The sequence below is a fragment of the Papaver somniferum genome, chromosome 10, assembly GCF_003573695.1.
Source record: "Papaver somniferum cultivar HN1 chromosome 10, ASM357369v1, whole genome shotgun sequence".
NCBI lineage: Eukaryota > Viridiplantae > Streptophyta > Magnoliopsida > Ranunculales > Papaveraceae > Papaver > Papaver somniferum.
Genome location: NC_039367.1, coordinates 165,916,057 through 165,936,631, shown reverse-complemented (window position 1 = coordinate 165,936,631; position 20,575 = coordinate 165,916,057). Strand labels below are relative to the sequence as shown.

At 37.4% G+C, this 20,575-nt stretch overlaps 1 protein-coding gene across 3 annotated transcripts; it reads right to left on the bottom strand.

Annotated features, from left to right (window-relative positions):
- Positions 1-3,851: 3,851 nt before the first annotated feature.
- LOC113316941 (rhamnogalacturonate lyase B-like) lies at positions 3,852-9,497 on the bottom strand. 3 transcript variants are annotated; one of them, XM_026565103.1, is made up of 16 exons: positions 9,377-9,497; positions 7,613-7,813; positions 7,380-7,501; positions 7,221-7,271; positions 6,976-7,131; positions 6,746-6,865; positions 6,479-6,620; positions 6,206-6,376; positions 5,939-6,094; positions 5,725-5,831; positions 5,472-5,562; positions 5,219-5,360; positions 4,972-5,128; positions 4,752-4,868; positions 4,497-4,623; positions 3,852-4,389 (listed from the first exon to the last, which is right to left on the bottom strand). In XM_026565103.1, the coding sequence occupies exons 2-16, from the start codon at positions 7,751-7,753 to the stop codon at positions 4,078-4,080; spliced, it is 2,112 nt and encodes a 703-aa protein (XP_026420888.1). In that variant the 5' UTR covers positions 7,754-7,813; positions 9,377-9,497; the 3' UTR covers positions 3,852-4,077. The 3 variants fall into 3 exon arrangements, with proteins under 3 accessions (XP_026420888.1, XP_026420886.1, XP_026420887.1); XM_026565101.1 differs by having other exon boundaries at positions 4,972-5,360; XM_026565102.1 differs by having other exon boundaries at positions 4,972-5,360; positions 7,613-7,796; positions 9,377-9,489.
- Between the last annotated feature and the right edge of the window lie 11,078 nt (positions 9,498-20,575).

The following is a 20,575-nucleotide window of genomic DNA, read 5'->3' as shown; positions in this document are numbered from 1 at the left end:
AGTGAGTGTGTCCAAATATCCTTGTCCATCCGAGACTCTGAGAGTGACTTCTCCCTTTGGTACGGTCATTGTACCATAGAAACCGTAGATACGATAAGTTGAAGGGATTAGAATGTCATCGGATAGCTCCATTATTTTAAACGTGTCGTAGAATAGGACCTTGACTGAAATCTCACTGTCCATCAGTATTCTTTTCACCCCCCACTCCTTGATGAGTAAGGTGATTACTAAGGGATCTCATGTGCTTGGCCATTCGATGGGACATATTTTGCTGAGAAGGTGATTGGTTGCATCATCCAGGGCTCCATAGACAAGCTTTTTCAAACCCGAAGATTTGTTGGTCGAAAGGTACCTTCCCGATATCGGTACAGAACTTAAGAGTTCCCTGAACCTTCGTGCCAGTGTGAATAGTTTTTTACCATTGGGAGAGCAATATTGTTATGCATATAGGTTCCGAGAAATGTTTCCACCAGGACCCATAATTGCCAATGGACTCATCGGGCAAAGTATAGAACAAATTCTTCGCCTCGCCTTCTAGACTTTCCGGGAAAAACTTACACATAACCACGTCAAAGTTCTTCCATTATAATAAGGACATGCTATACATCTTGATGTGCTCTCCTGCGTCGCAGGTGCCATCAAACCTGGACGGGAAGGTTGGAAGTGTACACTTTGGAGGGAACGGTGCTCGTTCAATCTCCTTGGTGAAGGGAGTGTTCTGTGCTTAGCTAATCACCTCTGCCAGCTTATCGTCCTCGACATTTCCAGACAATTTCTTAACCATCTCCTCAAGTTGCTTGAGTTTGGCCTAAGTCGCCACCTCGGGTCTCCCGTTATGCACTTCTTCGTCGGTTGAGGAATTCTCGGGAGGGTCGTACCCGCTTATTTTACGGTGAGGGTCAGGTATGCGTCCTCGGACAAGGGGTGGAGTTCGGGTTCTTCCTGATTGGGTATGGTTGCTGGAAGCTCCTCGGCTCGATGACCCTCAAGACCCATATCTCTGGTTCCGAAGATGATTGTTTTCATGCTCTAGTGCCAGATTCCTTCTTTGCAACTCCCTCATCATGTCTTCCTGCCTCCCCTGGTTGGCCATAATGGCTAACAATGTCGGGTCGGTGCTTTCGTGACTGGAATGACCATTTACATGGTTCCCTACCATGTTGTGTGGTGGAACCGGTGGTGGCACAGGAGGAGCTACGGGGGGAGCGGGTGCGACTGGCGGGATGTCGCTGGTGGTGTTCCCTAATTCCAGATGCACTTGTCTAAGCCTCTCGCCTTCTTGTTCCAAGGCCAACCGATATTTCGCACGTTGCCTTGCTCGTCTACGGTCCTCTCGCATCATTCGTGCTTCCTCGTCTTCCTCTGTGTCCGATGCAGTCATTTCGTCTATCATCTCCCCTGGTCTCATTTGGATCGGGTTGATCCTTAGTCCTCTCGGGATGAGATCATCGTCTCGGCCTAGGTCGACTTCCTCATTGACAGTTACCATACCTCCACCCGGTGCCCGGGATTCTTCCTGCTGGTGTTGTCGACTGTTTTTTTGTCGAGGGTTTGTTACCCCTTCTTGCGCGCTAGTTCCTGTTACAGTTCGATTCGTCAAGATCTTGCCCGTCCCGGAAGTACTTGTCGTCGTCTATAGTATGATTGATACTCTTCGGCTCGCCCTTCCCTACATACGTCAGAAAAATAAACAACGCCTCACTTTGGACTGTTTTCGAAAAAGTTAAGGACGAAGTACAACATTTGTGAATTTCAGAAAAGGAAAAAGTTCAACCAAGTATGATTCCTTTTACTTCAACCTGCTGAACTCAGTAAAAGAGGTGGTTTTGATTAATAAAACGATTTTTTGAAATGTTTTTTTTTTACGTCGCTTTCCGTACTTTTCCTATGTATTAATCATTATTTGTCCTAACATTCTTTGTGCCAGAAATCATTAATCGTCCGTGCGTTTGGTCGGAAAATTTCTTTCTTGGCAAGGTTTGTAGTGATGACTTCCGTCAATCGTTTTGTCGGTGTCACAACTGCACAGGTTGCCAAAGCAAGTTTTCTCTTCCTTTTGGCGTTGTAATGAAGTTGTATGGCTCTTGTTATATGGTTAGGATGAGACTGTCGTCGAAGTGCTCACCGCACCCTTTCTAGCCATAGCTTTCGAAAATCCTAACTCAATGATTTTGAGTTGGTTTTGCCGCTGCTACTATTTTGTTTAATTAACCCACGACGAGATGTGACTAGTGAGATGAAGTTTCATTTTAACTTCTATCAAGCATCAAAAATGATCATTTTGGGAGCTTTGAATCTTTCTAACAACTCATCTTAGTCATAGAAGAAAATACGATCGACCACAACTCAAACCTGAGATATTAATCATAATTTTTTCAAGGATTTTGACGTAAAGAAAATGTTTTCGAAAAAAAAAAAATTACAAGTTTCTTTGACTCGAAATCGTAAGATAAGAGGATTTTTATTTAACAGGCGACAAGAACCTTGTTTCACAAGAGCAAAACAGCTCAGACTGTTGACGGGATTTTGCGACTCTAAATGAGGACTTTAGAAGTTCGACGAAAATTAGATAAAAAAGAATGTAACAGATCCGAGTTTCGAAGAAAAAAATGCTTTTAAAGACTCATCTATCAACTCATATGCCTCAACCATAAGAGTCTTTCACTTAGAGTCAACTAACATCAAAAGATGTTTTAGGATCTTTTGAATCTCTCTTTAATGGTTTTGATGCAAGGTAAAAGATTTTACACGGTCCCCTTAGACGGCGCCAGAATGTAGATGTGGAAAATCCTACAACTATATCCAAAGAAACGGATACGCACACACCTAATGAAGTAAACAAGCAAGAGATGCACAAGAACACAAGATATACGTGGTTCGGTATGATTACCTACGTCCAAGGGGGTAAGAGGATGATCTTATTACTTGAATCAAGGTTACAAAGCATACAAGCACTCTCGTTACTCTCTCAAGCTCTTGATATTATCTCCACCCTTACTGATTACTTGCCCTTTAGCTCTCTACATGGCTCTCTATTTATAGCTACAAGTGATGATACACCCAAGTTACAGTGTAAGTCGCGGCGTATCTTCCTTGATGTTCTTCTCGGGTAGCAGGCGGTGTCTTTTCCGAGATGTAGGGATAGGCCTGGTAATATCTTCTCCCGACATTCATTCATCTGATATCGATCAATTAGTGAGTATAGACGATGTCGCCCTTGATATTCTTAGCCGAGTCTTACTTTGACCAGATTCTTCTTATTTTTCCCAACTACTTCGTCAATGCATTTATTGCTATTGTACTCGATGGCTGTCTATTCTGTCACCTCCGACCTTTACACGTATCGTCTGCACGGGTTCCCTTGGTGTCTCTTCTCTCGCGCCTAGGCCAGATAGAATGATTTGGTGCTTCACGCCTCATCTGCTGTCGATGCCCCACTACCTAAAATTGCTCCACCTGGATTTGTGGATTATTTACACCTACGATATGTTTCCTGACCAATTTAATGGGGGTGTATAGTGGATTAGCTTTTGGTACTTTTTTTTTAATCGAAAAAGAGGTTTCCCTCGGTATATTGAAATTAAGTTACCATACTCTCTATCAGTAGAGTTTCGATAAGCTGTTACATACACTATACACTATAGATACTCTCTATCAGTAGAGTTTCGGTAAGCTTTTGGTACTTGATTAGCGAGACTACAGATAGATGCAATCATTTCCTTAGTTCAACCACAGATATATTATAGATAGATGCAATCATTTCCTTAGTTCACCCTCGGATATATACACTATCTGTTTATGGTTTGGGTGTAGGAAAGAGATGAAGGGAAATTACATAAACAGTTCCAACAGCATATAATTGGTATGACTAAAATATATTTATGATTCTTTGGAGAAAGAATATACAACAAATTATACCAACTGCATGGGAGAATTGATTAGGTTAACATTTAGACAAGTGTTCATTTCTCAGTTAGAATCCTTTGTGACTTATTTCTTCTTTCTTGAATCTTTTTTCTGCACTACAGTGACATCAGCAAGCACTTATTTCTTTAGAGTACAAGACAATAGAACAATTTAATGGGGGTGTTTCAAAGTTACAGATGTCTGGGTAAGATCCCCAGATAGCCTTGCTTCCGCATTTTTTCTTTCATCCTCCGCTGGTGCTTCGAGACGTATATAGTCATACATTATGCTTTCCCACGGACCTTTACCTCTAACTTGTGAAAGAAAAATGGTATTTTCGCCATCTTTGAGCCAATCACTCTTTACATCAACATTAAACAACAGATACAGGCCATGAATTCCATGTCTCGCAATGGCATTATCCTTGTTAAGTCCTTGAGCTGTGAAATGAGGAATTTCTGTACCCAAACTGTTGAATCGAATCTACTCAACGAAGAAAATGAAAAGACAATTATTAGCTCAACCCGTCAACAAGTTGAAACTAGAAGGAGATGAAAACAAACTTGAAATGATAAATAGTTGGCATATACCTGCAATTCTGCTCCATGTGTGGATGCGAGTGCCACTCGCAACTTATAAATCGTGCCCTCATCAACACTATCTAGGTTGAACTTAATCTGCCATGTTGTAGAGTTGTACTTTTTTTCTCCCAACTTCCTGTTGAACAAGTAGATTTGGTTTTGCTTTTAGTATTGTCTCAAAACTCTGAGGTCCAGTGTAAATCCTGGACCGGCTAAGACTCATTTGGATTTGAATAGTGCAGTAAAAGATACAAGAACCCCTACCGAGTAACCTGCGCGTAGAACCAATCTTTCTGGTAAGTGCTGCTGTTTACTGTGTAAACAAGGTCTGTTTTCGGATATAAAACACTGTACTGCTCCCACAATCCATATTGTCTAAACCTGTACAAATCAAGTCAGGGAACAGAAGCAAAGTTAAGAATTCATGCTCCAATTTCTAATTTTGTCATGTCTTTGTTTTATCTAGAGAAAAAACCATCCTAACCTGTCCTTCTTCAAGTATAGTGGATTAACGTATTTAGGGTCAACATCTGGGATGAAAAACTCGGCTGCGGTTCTGTCAGGAATACCTATCTCCCACAACGTAGTGCCATTTCTTGGAGGCTCATAAACAAGGTCATCATCCAATTCAATGGATTCTCCTGTTTTAATAATGAATGGATGAGTATAAGTTAACCAGCGCAAAACTGAAGTAATTAAAAGAAGAGAAATTGTTATATATGTATACATACCTGCTTTAACCGTAATGAGATTTCCATACTTGTAATTTCCTATAAAGCCAGGAACCCATGCATATAGATTGTAATCTCCAGAATGTACATTCTTAATTGTGAATGAACCATCAGGACCAGCTCTAGTCCAAAATTGGTACCCCTAAACGACAGAATGAAAAGCAATGTCTTTGGGTTGAAAATTCAAACGAGACATTGATATTTAAAAGGAGAAGTAGATAAACACGTATAAATTAATTGATGGGTATAAGACCTTGCACTCCGTCTGCCAGGACCCAACTTCTCCTGGTAAAGCTAACCCAACGTAAGCATCTACTGCAGGTATATCTTCCATGCTTACAAACCTGAAAAATATATAGAAGAAACAATGAAACGATCTTATAGAAATTTACATACTTATTTGTGATATATATAGTGCAGGAGTATTCATTAATTATCAGCGTATTCTTTATGTATAATTTCAGGCACATTCTCTACTGTATTTTTAGATTAAAAAAAGCAAATACCTGTCACGGACAAGTATTTTTCCATTGACTGTGCCTCTTTGATCAGATCTAGGATAGTCGGTGGAAGCTAGGAAATTATACGGCCACTTCTGGGCTTCTTGTTGGAGCTAAAAAGAAAAGAAAAGAAATATAAATTTTTATTTCCAGATTGAGTTAGTGAGGAGAAATATTAACGAAGATCAGTTTTGTTGTAAATCCCTAAAGACAACCAAACCTGTTCATTGGCGTCGTCCCACAATGCGCTTTCATTTGTACTGGGTGGAGCTGAATTAAGATATAGGAATACCGGACCATACACTTTTTTCCAAGGTTCTCCATTTCCGAATATGGGTAACTTATCCTGGCCCATATAGTGGGAACTAAGAAACACCTGAGTGATGAGGAGTAGATAATGCAATCAATTCTTGATTCTAGTCTAGGATTGGCATTGGAAAAGGGTCCATATAGGTAGATTGTAAATGGAAGCTAGCTTAGAACTTACAGTGAGAGAATGAGGACCAACATGTGAGGTGAGTTCCTGCCTTAGAGGACCACCACTTCGATATTCATCGCTCGGTGTAATATGCCAGAAACCTACTAGAGGGTCAGAGCTAACCCACCCGTGAACCTTTATGTCTTCAATATTTTGTGCATACATGTACTTGTCATCCACCTGCACATCATAGAATACAATGCATGCTTGAAACTTTGTGTAACAACTTCATTACCACAAACCCAAACAGGATAATTCAAGCAAGTCAATTATTTGAAGTACTTGGCCTTTTAGTTCTCGGTCAACAGGGTCTACAAGAAGAGCTGCTTCTTTGAATTGTAGTAATTTGCCTCTTGGTGGTTCGCGATCCTCTGGCAGTGGCATTCGTCTTTGTCGTGTCTTACTTATAGCCATATATTGAAACCTTAATATTTTGTATATCCCCACCGCGCCACAACAAAAGCAAAGTTAGGAATTTATATTTGTCCATCCTGCAATTATTTACGTTGTTGTCAATACGAATACGAGCATGCTAGCTAGTTTTCTTACTTGTCTTTACGAAGCTTGAAGGCCACCCTAGTTCCATTGAGATTGAAATCTGGCATTCCATTTACGTGCTCATAGATGCCATACGTATAGAATCCTGACGAACCTTTTAACATTACATATCTGCAAGTTGTACAAAATTATTTAACCACTGATATTCCAACTATCTCCCACTGGTATTGAGCATCACAAAGAAGAACAACACAAAAATAGATGGATCGATCGGTTCATACCTTATGTCAAAGTTTACGGGAGCCCAATCTGTGCTGTTGTTTTTGTCTGATATATGTGAAGAAGATGATGAAACCGAGGAATTCCATGTTCTTGTGAACGAAATTTCAACTTGAGTTTCATTTTGAACTATTACATTAAAACTAGTTCCATTCATCCTGCAAAACTCATTTCATTTCATGAATTCAAATGTTCACTACTTTTGGTACTTAGAAAAGGTCATGAAAATCGTTTTCTTTTAACTTACAGAAAATATGTTCCTTTGTTTCCCCTTTGGCTCCAGCTCAGATCCCAGTACCTATACATCCAACAATTAATTCAAGAACAAAAAAAGTCAAGGTCAAAATCAAATGCAGAAGTAAGTGATATAGTTGATCAATAAGGGTAGCATAGCTCAAATACGTACCCTCCATGATTGAATTCATTCATGCTTTCTAGCAAGTTATCCATACCGTTGTACTGAATTCCAGTGACTAATCCATAAGGATTAGATATATTCACTTGAACTAACCCATTATCCATCACCACCTTCAACAAACAGCAATAAAAAAAACTCTTGAATGACCAAGAAAGTACTCCGGAACTTCGACAAATTGAATGCTAATAGAAAATAAAAAACGAAAAGTAAAATTTACTCACGTGGTTGTCTTGTACATGCAATTTTACACCGTCATCAGGATTGGTCAAAGCAGATGTGTCCCATGCGTAATTGTTGATTAGAATTAACAATAACAAGTAAGGCAACGTGCATGTACCAGAAGCTTTTACAGAAGACATCATTTCTGCAGCCTGTAAGTCCGCCAATGTTGGGATTTTGTGCACTCTAGGTAACAAGTCAACCTGGAAAGCGAAAGTTACAAATGTTCGTCGACATTGATATTGTTCACTCTAAATTGGTAATTACCGAAAAAAAAAATTATATGATAGGAGAAGAGAAGTAGAAGGTGGGTGAAAGTCAGCTGTTGTTTCTGTTTTTGTTTTCCGAAAGAGAGAAACGGAGGATCTTTGTGAATGAACGTAAGCATCAAGCTTGAAAACATTTTCACTTTTTCAAAAACGTGATAGAGGAATTTCTGTAAAATAATTATGCTGAATCTTACACTTCACCCACACCATGATGACAGCTAGGGCTCAAATGTGATTGTTAGGAAAATTACAAAGTTGCAATGCAGAGAGCTACAAATACAAGATATTCAAATGAGAGTGTTAATTGCTAACAACGTGAGGCATCAAGGTCTCCTATGATGATGGAATGTTAAGTTCGGAAGAAAATGCACGACTGTAAGTAAAGCTCTTAGTTGGGCTAAAGCAAACCAATCAGAAGCTGATGTTCATAGTTGATGTTCCTTTAGTTTGACGCGAGAACAAGAACATTATCTAATAAATAAAGCATTTATTGATAGGATTTATAATTTGCTTTTTAATTTTGTTTTCGGAAAATGGTTCATTTGTCAAAATATTTTTAAAACATAGTTCTAATGGACGAGTAAACATTAGTTTGGGTGAAATGTACCACCAAAAAAATAGCAAGAATGAAATTGGATTTATCTTGGCTTAAACTTGATAAAGAGCGAGGATGAAAATAGATGCATCCTGATTTAAATTAAAAATAAGAAAAAACATTTGAAAATGGGTAGGATTAAACTGTTTACATCCTGGCTATTTTTTAATTTTCGTCTATTTAAACATTATCAACTTTTTCACCTAGAAATTATCGTTATTGGGTTAATCGACCAATTTTGTGTTTTTTTTTAATAGATGATAATCAATATCTCCAATGGGGTGTTTCTATATATATATATTTTGAGAAATTATTTTTCGATTTCTGAAAATAAAAAAGTTTAAGTTCGGTTCCCAATCAAACAAACTTCTACTTTTTACTTTTGGGATTGAGGTTGAGATTGGTTTTTTTTTTTTTCTTTTTTTTCTGCTCCAAAAAAGATAAAGATATTTATATTTGTCTGCAGCGCAATTAACCTCGAAATCCAAATTGAGAGGTTAAGGTTGATGAGGATTATAGTGGGACTCATAATCTCATCAATGTTGTTTATTCCTCCAATATTTCCACCCCTAATATGCAATTATTGTGCTAGAGATTAGACCTTTCTTTTCTCTTAATCTTCAATAAATGTAAACTATGTTTTCTCTTAATCTTGTTTATTGAAGAAAATAAGATGGGATTGTTAATTGCTGACGATGTAGTATGTTTACGTGAAAATTAAGACAGACGATTTTGGGACGTCCTCGTCCATCTCTGCTTCATACCAAAATGGATGTGCACCAGCATATATGTACGCTGTGCCATGATTAATTCCATTCTACACTAATCCAAATTACACAAACTTTTTTTTTTTGATCGGTACCAAATTACACAAACTTAATTGCGAATGTTGATAAACGTACCTTTTTAATCAATAGAATCTGTATACTACGTTTAGCAGAGTGCAAAACCCGCCATTGAACTTAATTAATCATGTGCCTGCTGCTTCTATAGTCTCTGCAACATTCTTTTGATCCCAAAGAGAGGGATGGAGAAAGTGAAATTTGAGGTGGTTATTTATATTAGAGAGGCATGAATCATATGATGCCACGTATTTTAACATTGTCTATGTTTACAAAGAAAATGCCAGCTTAGAGAGAAAGTGAAGCATTAAAAGATAACTAAAAAGGTTTATATTTACAAGTCAAATGCCAGCTTAATCATGGCACTTCGACAGGTTTAAATTTACAAGGTTTCTATTTAGAGAGAAAGCTTCCTTGAGGAAAAAAAAATGCCAGCTTAATCATGGCACTTCGAAATATTTATGTAGTTATAGGAAAACCTACAACACACCCCATTGACCATTCCTAGATCTAAATCTATTTCACAATCAAAATAAAGATTAAAGTGCTAAAATTATAAGGAGAGACGCAAAGATTTTTACATGGTTCGATCATTGTGATCTACATCCATGGTTCTTCACTAGTGATTATTGGAATTACATAAATTTTACATTGAGACTCTATTAATGGATACTTGGAGCTCTATGTTGATGAAGGAAGAAGAAGGAGATGATAATAATAATAATACAAATTATGTTTCTCTCTCTACTAATGTGTCCTCCCTAAAGTGTCTATCCTCCTTTTCTCTCTCCTACCTTTCTCTTTATATAGACATTTACATAGTGGATGACAGCTCAAATGTAGTGGAGTACAACTCATCTTGTCATATTCTTGTGCTAACTTCTGCCTTATACCTGTGCTAACTTTTCTCGCACGTGTGCTACGTTCTCGCATACTAAGGAATGATTGCATCTCGCACACTAACAAATGCCTTGTGCGATATTTTGGTCCTAAATTTTGCCTCTTTTTTCTTGAATATCGCTTGAAGAGCGATCTTTAAGGAAAAATTCACCTTGGTGCGAGATGTTGGAGTAGTCTTTGATCTTTGTTGTTGAAGGAACGAGCGAAAGAATACTGGACTTGAAAAGTACGTACTTTCCTCTATTCTTTTGTGAAGTTCCGAAGCTTTGAGAAGTATATATGAAGTATCACTCCTTGAAGTATGCGAAGTATGAAGTATCTTTGAAGAAGTATAAGAAGTATGAAGTATCTTTGAATAAGTATAAGAAGTATGAAGTATGAAGTATCCTTGAAGAAGTATAAGAAGTATGAAGTATCCTTGAAGAAGTATAAGAAGTATGAAGTATCCTTGAAGAAGTATCAGAAATACTAATCCTCGAAATATAAGAAGTATTGCGAATAAATCATGCAAAACTTTTTTGATATGATTCCTATTTCATGTCTTCTATTTCTCTTACTCCATTGTTGGTGAGAATTCTTGTTATTCATGAATGAGCGTCTTCTTTGGAAATGATTATGGCAGAAAACATAAAGAACAAAAAATGTTTTCTTGATAATCCATCGTTCCCTCTGCTTTTTATCTATGAGGGAAGAACTCTTGAGAAAGTGTTGGATGAGCAAATTGATCTTCACGTCTTTCTTCTTTGAGTATAATGTCTTCAAATTGCTTATGCGAAATAATTGAGCGAAAACACTTATGCGATGAAATGTGTATGTGATGCTTATGCAATGTAATGCTTATGTCATGAATGCTATGCAATGCTTATGTCATGTAATGTATAGATAATGTTGAGTTACTTACCTTTGTTCTTTGTCCATCCTTAGCTCATCGTATCGCATTGTATTGTTGCTTCTTTTTCTTTATTCCTGCACTATTAGAATTGCATAATAATAATATAATCATCATAATATATAGGTCTATGTGTATCTGGTGTGGTTTTACTTCGCCTCCCTATGTAGAGGTCTTATTGTTGCCTCTATTTGGTCGGGCGGAAAAATCGCAGGCAGTCTTTACACTTTCATGCAACGACCCATTGATCTTGCCTTATCATCTCTTGTATTATTGCCTCTTCAGGATATCTCTATGCGACAATGAGACTAGACTAAGTACTCCCATGAGTAAAAGCCCCATAACATTGCCGACTTTTGACACAATTCATCTCCCTAATGGAAGGTGCCGTCCTTATCTTCCCCCTGGTTGCCCCTTCAAGGAAGCTTACCTCTATCGGGTTAAGATTATGGATCTTCCCATCCGGTATCAACAACCAGCTGATTTCGGAGTCTCGTTTCCCACCACCGATGAGGTTTTGTGGTTACAAGACCGCACCCTAAGTGGGGTATCTTCGGACCGAGTGCATCATAGTCAGGACTTGTCAAGAGTGGCAAGGTACGCTCCAGACGCCCCGGACACTCTTGACTCTACCGTGTACCTCGGCGCCCTGATCGAGTTTCTGCACTCCTTAGGAGAGCCTTTCTCACGTTAGTTTCTCAATCTAAGATTGCTATCTTAGACTGAAAGTTTAAGGTATCTTTCCCGGATGGGCATCATCGTTTTTCTCACCCCAAATCTCCACAACTCAAGTTCCGGGGTCGGTGTAGCCTTCCCTTAAGTCATTCATTTTAGGTTCTCCGGCTATGACGTGCGATAGGTCTTACTTATATGTATTTTTTTGCCTCTTGCATGTATGCGAACTAGGTTGCACGCCAAAGTTGGATTCCTGGCCAATCTGATAATAGATATTACTTATGTTGCCTTTTCTTATAAGGTCTTATTCTGAGGTGTTACTTGTGCCTTATATTAAGGTCTTATTTTTCCTTTTCTTCTTTGGTTCTCTTTCTTCTTATTATAGCTATCTATTTCTCTTTATGTGAGTTTCTATTGGTGCGTTGAAATCGTCCTTGATATCTCCGTTGTTTCTTTTCTTCTTAGTATTCTTTGCTGCGATGAAAACCCTTTCATAGAAAAATTCTGCAAAAATATATGTAGAAGTAGGATTTGAACTCTAGATCTATAGGTTGCATAATCCTTGATTGACCATCTTTGCATCTTCTCCTATGCGAAATAATCACATACTTATTGAAACTTGACCTCCTCTGTGCGAAATTATAGCAAAATTCGCGTGGGAGAGGAATCGAACCAGCGATGTCAAACTAATTGTCTTCACCTCTGACCAACTCTGCTAACTTCTGTTTCTTAAGGAATGGAACCGCACTTTCGTTTTATCATTATCTTCGCTCTTAGTATATCAAAAATGCGCGTAAAAATTCGCATGAATGGGGGTTTGAACACGAGATGTCAAACTCACTGTCTTCGCTAGTAGCCAACTGTGATGGTTCTCTTGTGCTAAAAAAAAGCACAATGTTGATGTTTGGTATAATTATCCTTTGTGCGAAAGTATCGCAAAAAACAATATGCTCCATGTAGGATTCGAACACACGACTCCCAACTTGTACTCTCCCTGTGGCCCTGTGAACCATCTTTACTGGCCTATGTTTGCGAAAGAAAGCCATACTGCAATCTTGTTATTATTATCTTCTCGCTGGCTTTATAGAAAATGTATGAAAAGGAATATAAATGATGTGATGAGAATCGATCTTGTGACATCAAACTCTTACTCCTGTCACTGAACTATCTTTGCGTCTTCTTCTGTGCCAAACTAACGCACATTGCTGAAACTTACCCTATATTCTCTCTTTGTTGTTCTGGAAAAAATATGTAAAAAATATGAGTTAGGTGAGGATTGAACCCGTGATATAAAACTTGTTCACTTCGCTCTCTACCATATGTGCAAACCCTCCTACGCGGAATATCTGTGCGAAATAATCATCAACTTTCTTTTGTGTGAAATTATCAAACACCACGCGAAAAAATACGCGAGTGTTGGGATTTGAACGCGTGACCATGAACTCATTAGCTTAGCACATAACCAACTGCGCTGCCTCCTGTTTGCGAAGGAATGAAACAACGCTGAGAAATTATTCATATTTCCGCCCTTTGTAAAAAGAAGAAAACTGTACTCGCAGGCGAATTCAAACTTGCGACCACGAACGCACATTCTGTGCTCTTGACCAATTGTACCGCTTCGCATGTGTGTAATAATTAAACGACCGCACAGGTTTATTTTATATTCGCTCATAACTTTTCAAAAGTATATCAAAAATATGTATAAGGGAGGATTCGAACTCGTGACTCCTGACTTGTAGACTTTCATGTGAACCAACTGTGCAGGTTACTCTTCCACGAGATTAACACAACATTTTCTTCTTTTTCTTTTATTCGTCTTGGATATGAGAAGAAAATGAAAAATATGTAATTGTGCGAACTCGTGACCTATTCCTTCTTCGCTCAAACTTCAACCATCTGTGCGATTTTCTATTTATCACGAAAATCACAGCCACCGCCTCTTAACCTTATCTTTGACTTCCTTCACTTCTTCCACATTTGCCTTTCTTTCCTGTTGTCATTGGATTTCCGCGAACTTCAATATCATTTGTCTTCTGAAGATGAATTTCTTTCATATTTCCTCTTGAAACTTTGTAGATCTACTGAATTCAACTCTAACAATTGCTAATTTCTTTTAATCTTCTTCAATCCAACAAGCAGGTAGTGTTTCTAGCACCAAAATGTATTTGTAGGAAACCCTACAACACACCCCATTAACTATTCCAAAATCTAAATATTTTTCACAAAAAAAATAAAGATTAAAGTGCTAAAATTATAAAGAGAGACACAAGGATTTTGACGTGGTTCGATCATTGTGATCTACATCCATGGTTCTTCACTAGTGATTATGGAATTACATAAATATTACATTGAGACTCCATTAATGGATACTGGAGCTCTAGGTTGATGAAGGAAGAAGAAGGAGATAATAATAATAATAATAATAATAATAATAATAATAAATCTATTTCTCTCTCTACTAATGTGTCCTCCCTAAAGTGCATATCCTCCCTAAAGTTTCTATCCTCCCTTTCTCTCTTCTTCATTCTCTTTATATAGGTATTTACATAGTGGATGACAACTCACATGTAGTGGAGTACATCTCATCTTGTCTTATTCTTGTGCTAACTTCTTCCTTATACCTGTGCTAACTTTTCTCGCACGTGTGCTACGTTCTCGCATACTAAGGAATGATTGCATCTCGCACACTAACAAATGCATTGTGCGATATTTTGATCCTACAATATAAATTTACATGGTTTATATTTATAGAGAAAGATTTCTTTAAAAAAAGGGGGGGGGGGGAACCTTAAAATATAATCAAAATGAAGCATGCCATGGATTTCTTATTGGTTATTCCTATCGCCGATTTAAATCAGTAAATTGATGCAAGGCAGTTCAGTGCGATAATATGTTATAAACTTGGTATCCCCTTGTTTGAATTAGACAACTTGTTCCCCTTCTACAAGAGAGAGATGAATGTTTTTGGCGACCATGCGGTCTACTGTACGAATGAAGTGAGGTTAAAATTTCGGCATGACTTGGTGGGTGACACGATTGCAGACATGTGTTACCATGCTGGAGTGCCGACACGAAAAGAGGTTGACTTGTGTCTTCTTGCGAACAATGGTACTTCTTTGAGACCAGATGATGTTCTAGTGCTCAATTGGGATAATGGTCGGGATGTTTTCTTCGATGTGACGATTTTTTCGCCCTTTGCTGGGAATAATGGTCGTACTTTGGATGTGGGTCAGGCTATCAAGAATTCTGTTAGTCGCAAAAATACCAAGTATTTGGAAAAATGCACTTCTCAAGGCTACGGGTTTGGTGCTTTAGCCTTTACTACTTATGGTGAGTTTGGTGACGGAACGACAGATTTTATTAAACATCTTCGCAATTACATGGATAGTCATGATGCTAATGTACATGTAGGAGATTTCTTTTTTTATGGATTAAGTGTGGTCGTTTAAAAGGGAGTTGGACCTGGACCCAGCTTGTTGCTCGGCTACCAACTAGTTTTTATATCGGTAAAAAAAATCAAATTCAAATGGAACAACAACCACAAAAAAGGGGAAAAAAGTGATTTATCGGGGGTAGTTTATCCAAATAAACTGATTTTGAGTACTGACAAAAAAAGTGAATGAAATTCCCAGAATCGGTGTATATGGTGAACTTGTAAAACCCGATTATGAAATTGTAACCTTGAAGTAATTGTAGAATCGAATTTTATGTACGTAGGTAAATGTAAACCGATTATGACTGAATAAACTTTCAGAATCATACATTTTTGCACACAAGTTGTAGTTTTTTTTTTGTCGCATCTTAGGGAAACACAAAAAAATTTCAATATTAACCAGATTCATTCATTCATAAACCAGCGAACAAAACCTAACATAATTCAGCGTGAAAAGACGAGGGTACCAAATATACCTCAATCTAAAAATTTTCCACCTATAAGTCTTTTCTCCAAAATTGTTTGTCTATGGACTAAGTCGAGACAATACAACAAATCGGTATTCACACTTTGTGTGATCGTCTATGGATACGAGATCGAGACAATACAACAAACAAAGTGTGATTACTTGATAATAGGTTCGGACTTAACCAAACACTATAGGATTGTTATCAAGTAATAAGGAATTAACGTTTGTGTATTTTACTTCAAATTATAATAAATCAATTATAATTGCGGGAATAGAAAAGTAAAAGACGCAGCAAGATTTTGTTAACGAGGAAACCGCAAATGCAAAAAAACCGTGGGACCTTGTCCAAAACTGAATACTCTCAGAATTAAGCGGTTAAACAAAATATAAACCAACTTCGTATAGTTGAGACTAAGCAACTAAACCTATAGTTCACCTAGTTCCCTCACTATCCCTGCGCCTCCAACTTGCAATAAGTCACGCACTTTGAACAATTCCTTTGGATCGTATTCCAAAAAGTAAAGGAACAACAAATCTGAAAAGGGGGGGGGGGAGGGGTACAACAACCACACCCAATATTTCGCTTAGCAATCTGTATGGACAAACTCTAGTATACTTTCTAGAGAATCAACTAGACATTCAGACTCAATCTAGAGAAAACTATATTGAGGAGTTAATATCTTCTCACTTGATTTGATCTTTACTCAAGCAAATAAAAATTTGCGAGTTTTTATCAAATACAAGGATAAAAAACTTAGATGGTACCAAAGACCAATATCCAAGGATCAATCAATTTCCAATCAACAACCAAAGTTTGATTTCATAATTGATTGATACAACGCACAACCTGTGCTATTTCAATTATATAACAAAATATAATGTGGAATAGAAATAACACATACACCAGAAATTTTGTTAACTAGGAAACCGCAAATGCATAAAAACCCCGGGACCTAGTCCAGATTGAACACCACACTGTATTAAGCCGCTACAGACACTAGCCTACTACAAACTAACTTCGGTCTGGACTGTATAGTTGAACCCCAATCAATATCACACTGATTCAAGGTACATTTGCGCTCCTTACGTCTCTGATCCCAGCAGGATATTACGCACTTGCTTCCCTTAGATGATCTCACCCAAAACTAAGAGTTGTTACGATCCAAAGTCGAAGATTTTAATAAACAAATCTGTATCACACAGAAAAGTCTACAAAATAGATAAATATGTATCCCACAAATAAACCTACAAGTTTTTTTTCCGTTTTTTGATAAATCAAGGTGAACAGGAACCAATTGATAACCCAGACTTATAATCCTGAAGAACATCCTAGGACTTATGTATGGGTATGAGCGGTTATACTAAACACACATGTTGGTAATCCAAAGATTTGCGATGAATAACAATACCAATAAATCTAGCGATTTCTTTTTCGATTCACAAAACAAGTTTATGAATGTACTTCCTTTAAACTAATGTAAAATATTATTTCCTGGGACGAAATCTTCACCCATACCCATACATAATCACAATAGCATTCATACGATTATGTCGATGTCTTATATACGAAGTTCAAAATATAGACGTTATACTTCGTATATAATTCCTTAATACTATGTCTAACTAGAGTATAATCATTCTCAACTTCGAAGTTATGTTTTCAATATGCACGAATTGAAAGATACTTTAGGAATGAAACAGTTCAAGTCAAAATATTACTAACTTCAAGAGGAAGGATGATGTCGTCGATGTAGCTCTTTACTTCTTCACATTCTTCAAGACTTCGAGTAATACTTGTATGTCTCAAATCCTAATAACTTTCTAGCTAACCTATACGAATTTGACTCTAGTAAATAATCCATCGACTCTTTAAATGAGTTTTGGTTCACTAAAATATGAGAACCAAACTTGACATACCAACGCTTGGTGGGTTTAAACAAGCAATGCTCTAACACAACGATAAGTTAAAGACATAAGTTTTGACTCCGTAATTTTCCATAGTTAAAGACACAAGTCTGAAGAAAAATAAACCATTCATTTTTAAATGATACCACCAGTTCCGTGAGCACCTCATACTCTTTTAGTAGTTTTTTCTCGCCGACATCATGTTGGGGGTTGCTCGATTCACCTTGAAAGTTCCGTTTCGGAAGGATATTCCTCCATTTTTCTTTGTGTTCTCCACCACCACTTCCCCAAACTTTGCAACCGCATCTACATCTTCTACATTGTTCAATTCATCAATATTTTTCATTCGCCTCAATATATTTTCCTTCCATAATACATAGTCTTGCTTTCACTACACCATATTTGCAAATTAGGAACTAAAATTAGTAACAGAACTGGTCGTTACTAATTCGCAACAAAAAATTCCAGTTACTAAAATTTAGTAACGGCCAAATGTCAGTTACGAAATTAGAGTAGAATAGTAACGGCTTAGTGCATGTTACAACTAGCAACTGCTAGGAAAGCATCGTGCCAAGAGTTTGTGTGCATGGTAACACAAGACCTCCTATTTCCGCCCAAATATTAGTAACTGTTTTCAATTTGAAAGATAATTCTACCCTATGCTTATCTCTTATCGTTAACCCAAACTCCCCACACCCACCACATTATCTTTTTTTTTGCTCCTATCGTCTTCTTCTTCTTTTCTTTCCTCTCTAGCACCATTTCACTGATACTAGCGCCCTTACATATTTTCTTCTTATCCTTAATTCAACTTTTCTTATAACCCACTTGTCTAATCTCTACACAAGAAACCTAGAGGGCCTAGACCCATGATTTCTATTTCTTATCTAGGGTTTTAATTATAGAGATGAGCAAGAGATTACTCAGATTGATTTACAAGAGGATGTGAATTGAATCCAAATATAGCAAATCATTTCGATTGATCCACATGACGTTCTTAATCAGGTGATGTTTCATTCTGGGGTTTAATTTTTCTTAAAAATTCGAAGTTCAGTTGTTCCATTGGGATGATCTGAACAATAGATCTGAACCCAAATAAAAAAAATATTTATTGAGTTAAGCTTAACTAAATTTTTAAGATTGTTAAGAACCCTAACTTTGTTTTTGTTGTTTGATGGTCATTAGCAGGTGGACCAGCTAAAAAATTACCAAAGGGTATGATTTCATTGATGCAGTTCTCGAATCTGCTTTCCATATTTTTAGTTTTTTTGCTTATTTATTTGGAATCATATTTATTTTCGAATTTAATTTCATTGAGGCAATTATTAGTTTTCCATATTTTTGTTTTGGATTTTGATTATTTGGGTTTGTTTGCTTTATATTGTATTTTGATTATCTTAATACTTTCAAGCTAACATATACGAAGTTGACTCTAGTACATAATCAAGCGACTCTTAAAATGAGTTTTGATTCACTAAAATATGACAACCAAACTTGACATACCAACGCTTGGTGGATTCAACCGAGCTATATATGCTCTAACAGTGTCTCGGGATTCATTCCAATTTTCTCAATTTCAAAAGGGTGGATCTTATATCCAATTCAATCATTAAACTCAATTTAGGTTCAACAACCAATTTTGATTCTGGTGTTCCGTTCGCTAAGAAGCTTCACAAAAATGCTATTTCAAGAAATGCTACTGGAAATGCCTTGGATAGTTGAAGACACGTGAAGACGTGGTTACTACTTAGGAGGGCACAATGGCTTCTCTCGAGGTCCGAATGGAGCAACCACATCTGCAATACCATAAGTGTTATATGGAGCAAGCTGGAAACGCCTCAAAGTTGTCATCGATATTAATGTCTCCAGGGTCCATATACTCAGGGAGATAAGAGGTAGATTCACATAATCGTTGTTACAGTATGGAGATAGTCGACAACAAATACGAGGGTCTATCTCCATTCCACCACCATACCATTTTATGGTCAGGAGTATCCGCTATTACTTCATCAGCAAAATGTGTAGATCCAGACCATGGCTTTATGCTGAGAATTCGTACATCTACAATGACAAAAGAGGATTGACACATCTTCAAATTATTCGTAGGGGTTCGCCTGTTATGCCAACCCAAGAAAGAGCAAGCTCGGGACATCTTCAAATCTACTGGAACCGACACGTCAAGAGAGCAGCCTCAAGAAGATAACGGTGCCCGCACCATCATTTCAGGAAAGAATCCACAGACGAGATAACTTCACGCAGAGTAAGATCCGATAAGTTGTTTGTAAAGACCCGCAAGCTTGTCAACGCTATTAGACCGGTCAAGTGACATATTACTCGATAATAACTCGATTAGTTTAACACGAACAATAACTAATAGGAAGTAATCTAACAACGAACTAGATACGAAACGAGTATCGATGGATAAATCTCTAAAAGTTATGCGAAATGGACTACTAGCATGTGTCTTACGGATACCGTACGAAGAAGAAATAATGGGATGAGTATGAAGGGTAAAATCGTCATTTCATGATAAATCACTATTCGCATAACGCGGACATGTCGTGGACGAGGTTATCAAGCGAGTGCGTGTCCTAGTGGGTCTTATCACCAAAACCGATCGAAAAGAAATCAGTTTTCTCTTATTCCTTCTTCTTTCTTCTTTCTTTTTTCTTTCTATTTCTCTGTTTTCTTCTCCTTCTTCTCTTCGTCGCGTTCTTCGTCTGTGAGAGACTTTTGATATGTGAGTAAGAATTGATTTAAGAGAATAAGTCATGGGGTTGTACAGATGATGAAGAGACTGAGGGTTGTTGTTTAATCGTCGGCGTGGTGTTGTGTTGATGAAGATCGAGAAACTTAGGTTTCTCTGATAATTGAGTTGGGGTTCGATTTCAGTGTTTACTAAGATGAATTAGACATAATTCTTAAATGGGTGTGGTGTTTTAAGAAGTTAATCGAAGTACAGAACTCAAATTGAGAGAGAAATGATTC

What these genes read in the sequence shown, in the direction of transcription:
- LOC113316941 (XM_026565101.1), bottom strand. Translation starts at nt 7,753, where the DNA reads ATGATGTCTTCTGTAAAAGCTTCTGGTACATGCACGTTGCCTTACTTG. An exon ending in TGCATGTACAAGACAACCAC is followed by an intron (nt 7,502 to 7,612) that starts GTGAGTAAATTT and finishes TGTTTGTTGAAG; the next exon opens with GTGGTGATGGATAATGGGTT. An exon ending in CCCGTAAACTTTGACATAAG is followed by an intron (nt 6,866 to 6,975) that starts GTATGAACCGAT and finishes TACAACTTGCAG; the next exon opens with ATATGTAATGTTAAAAGGTT.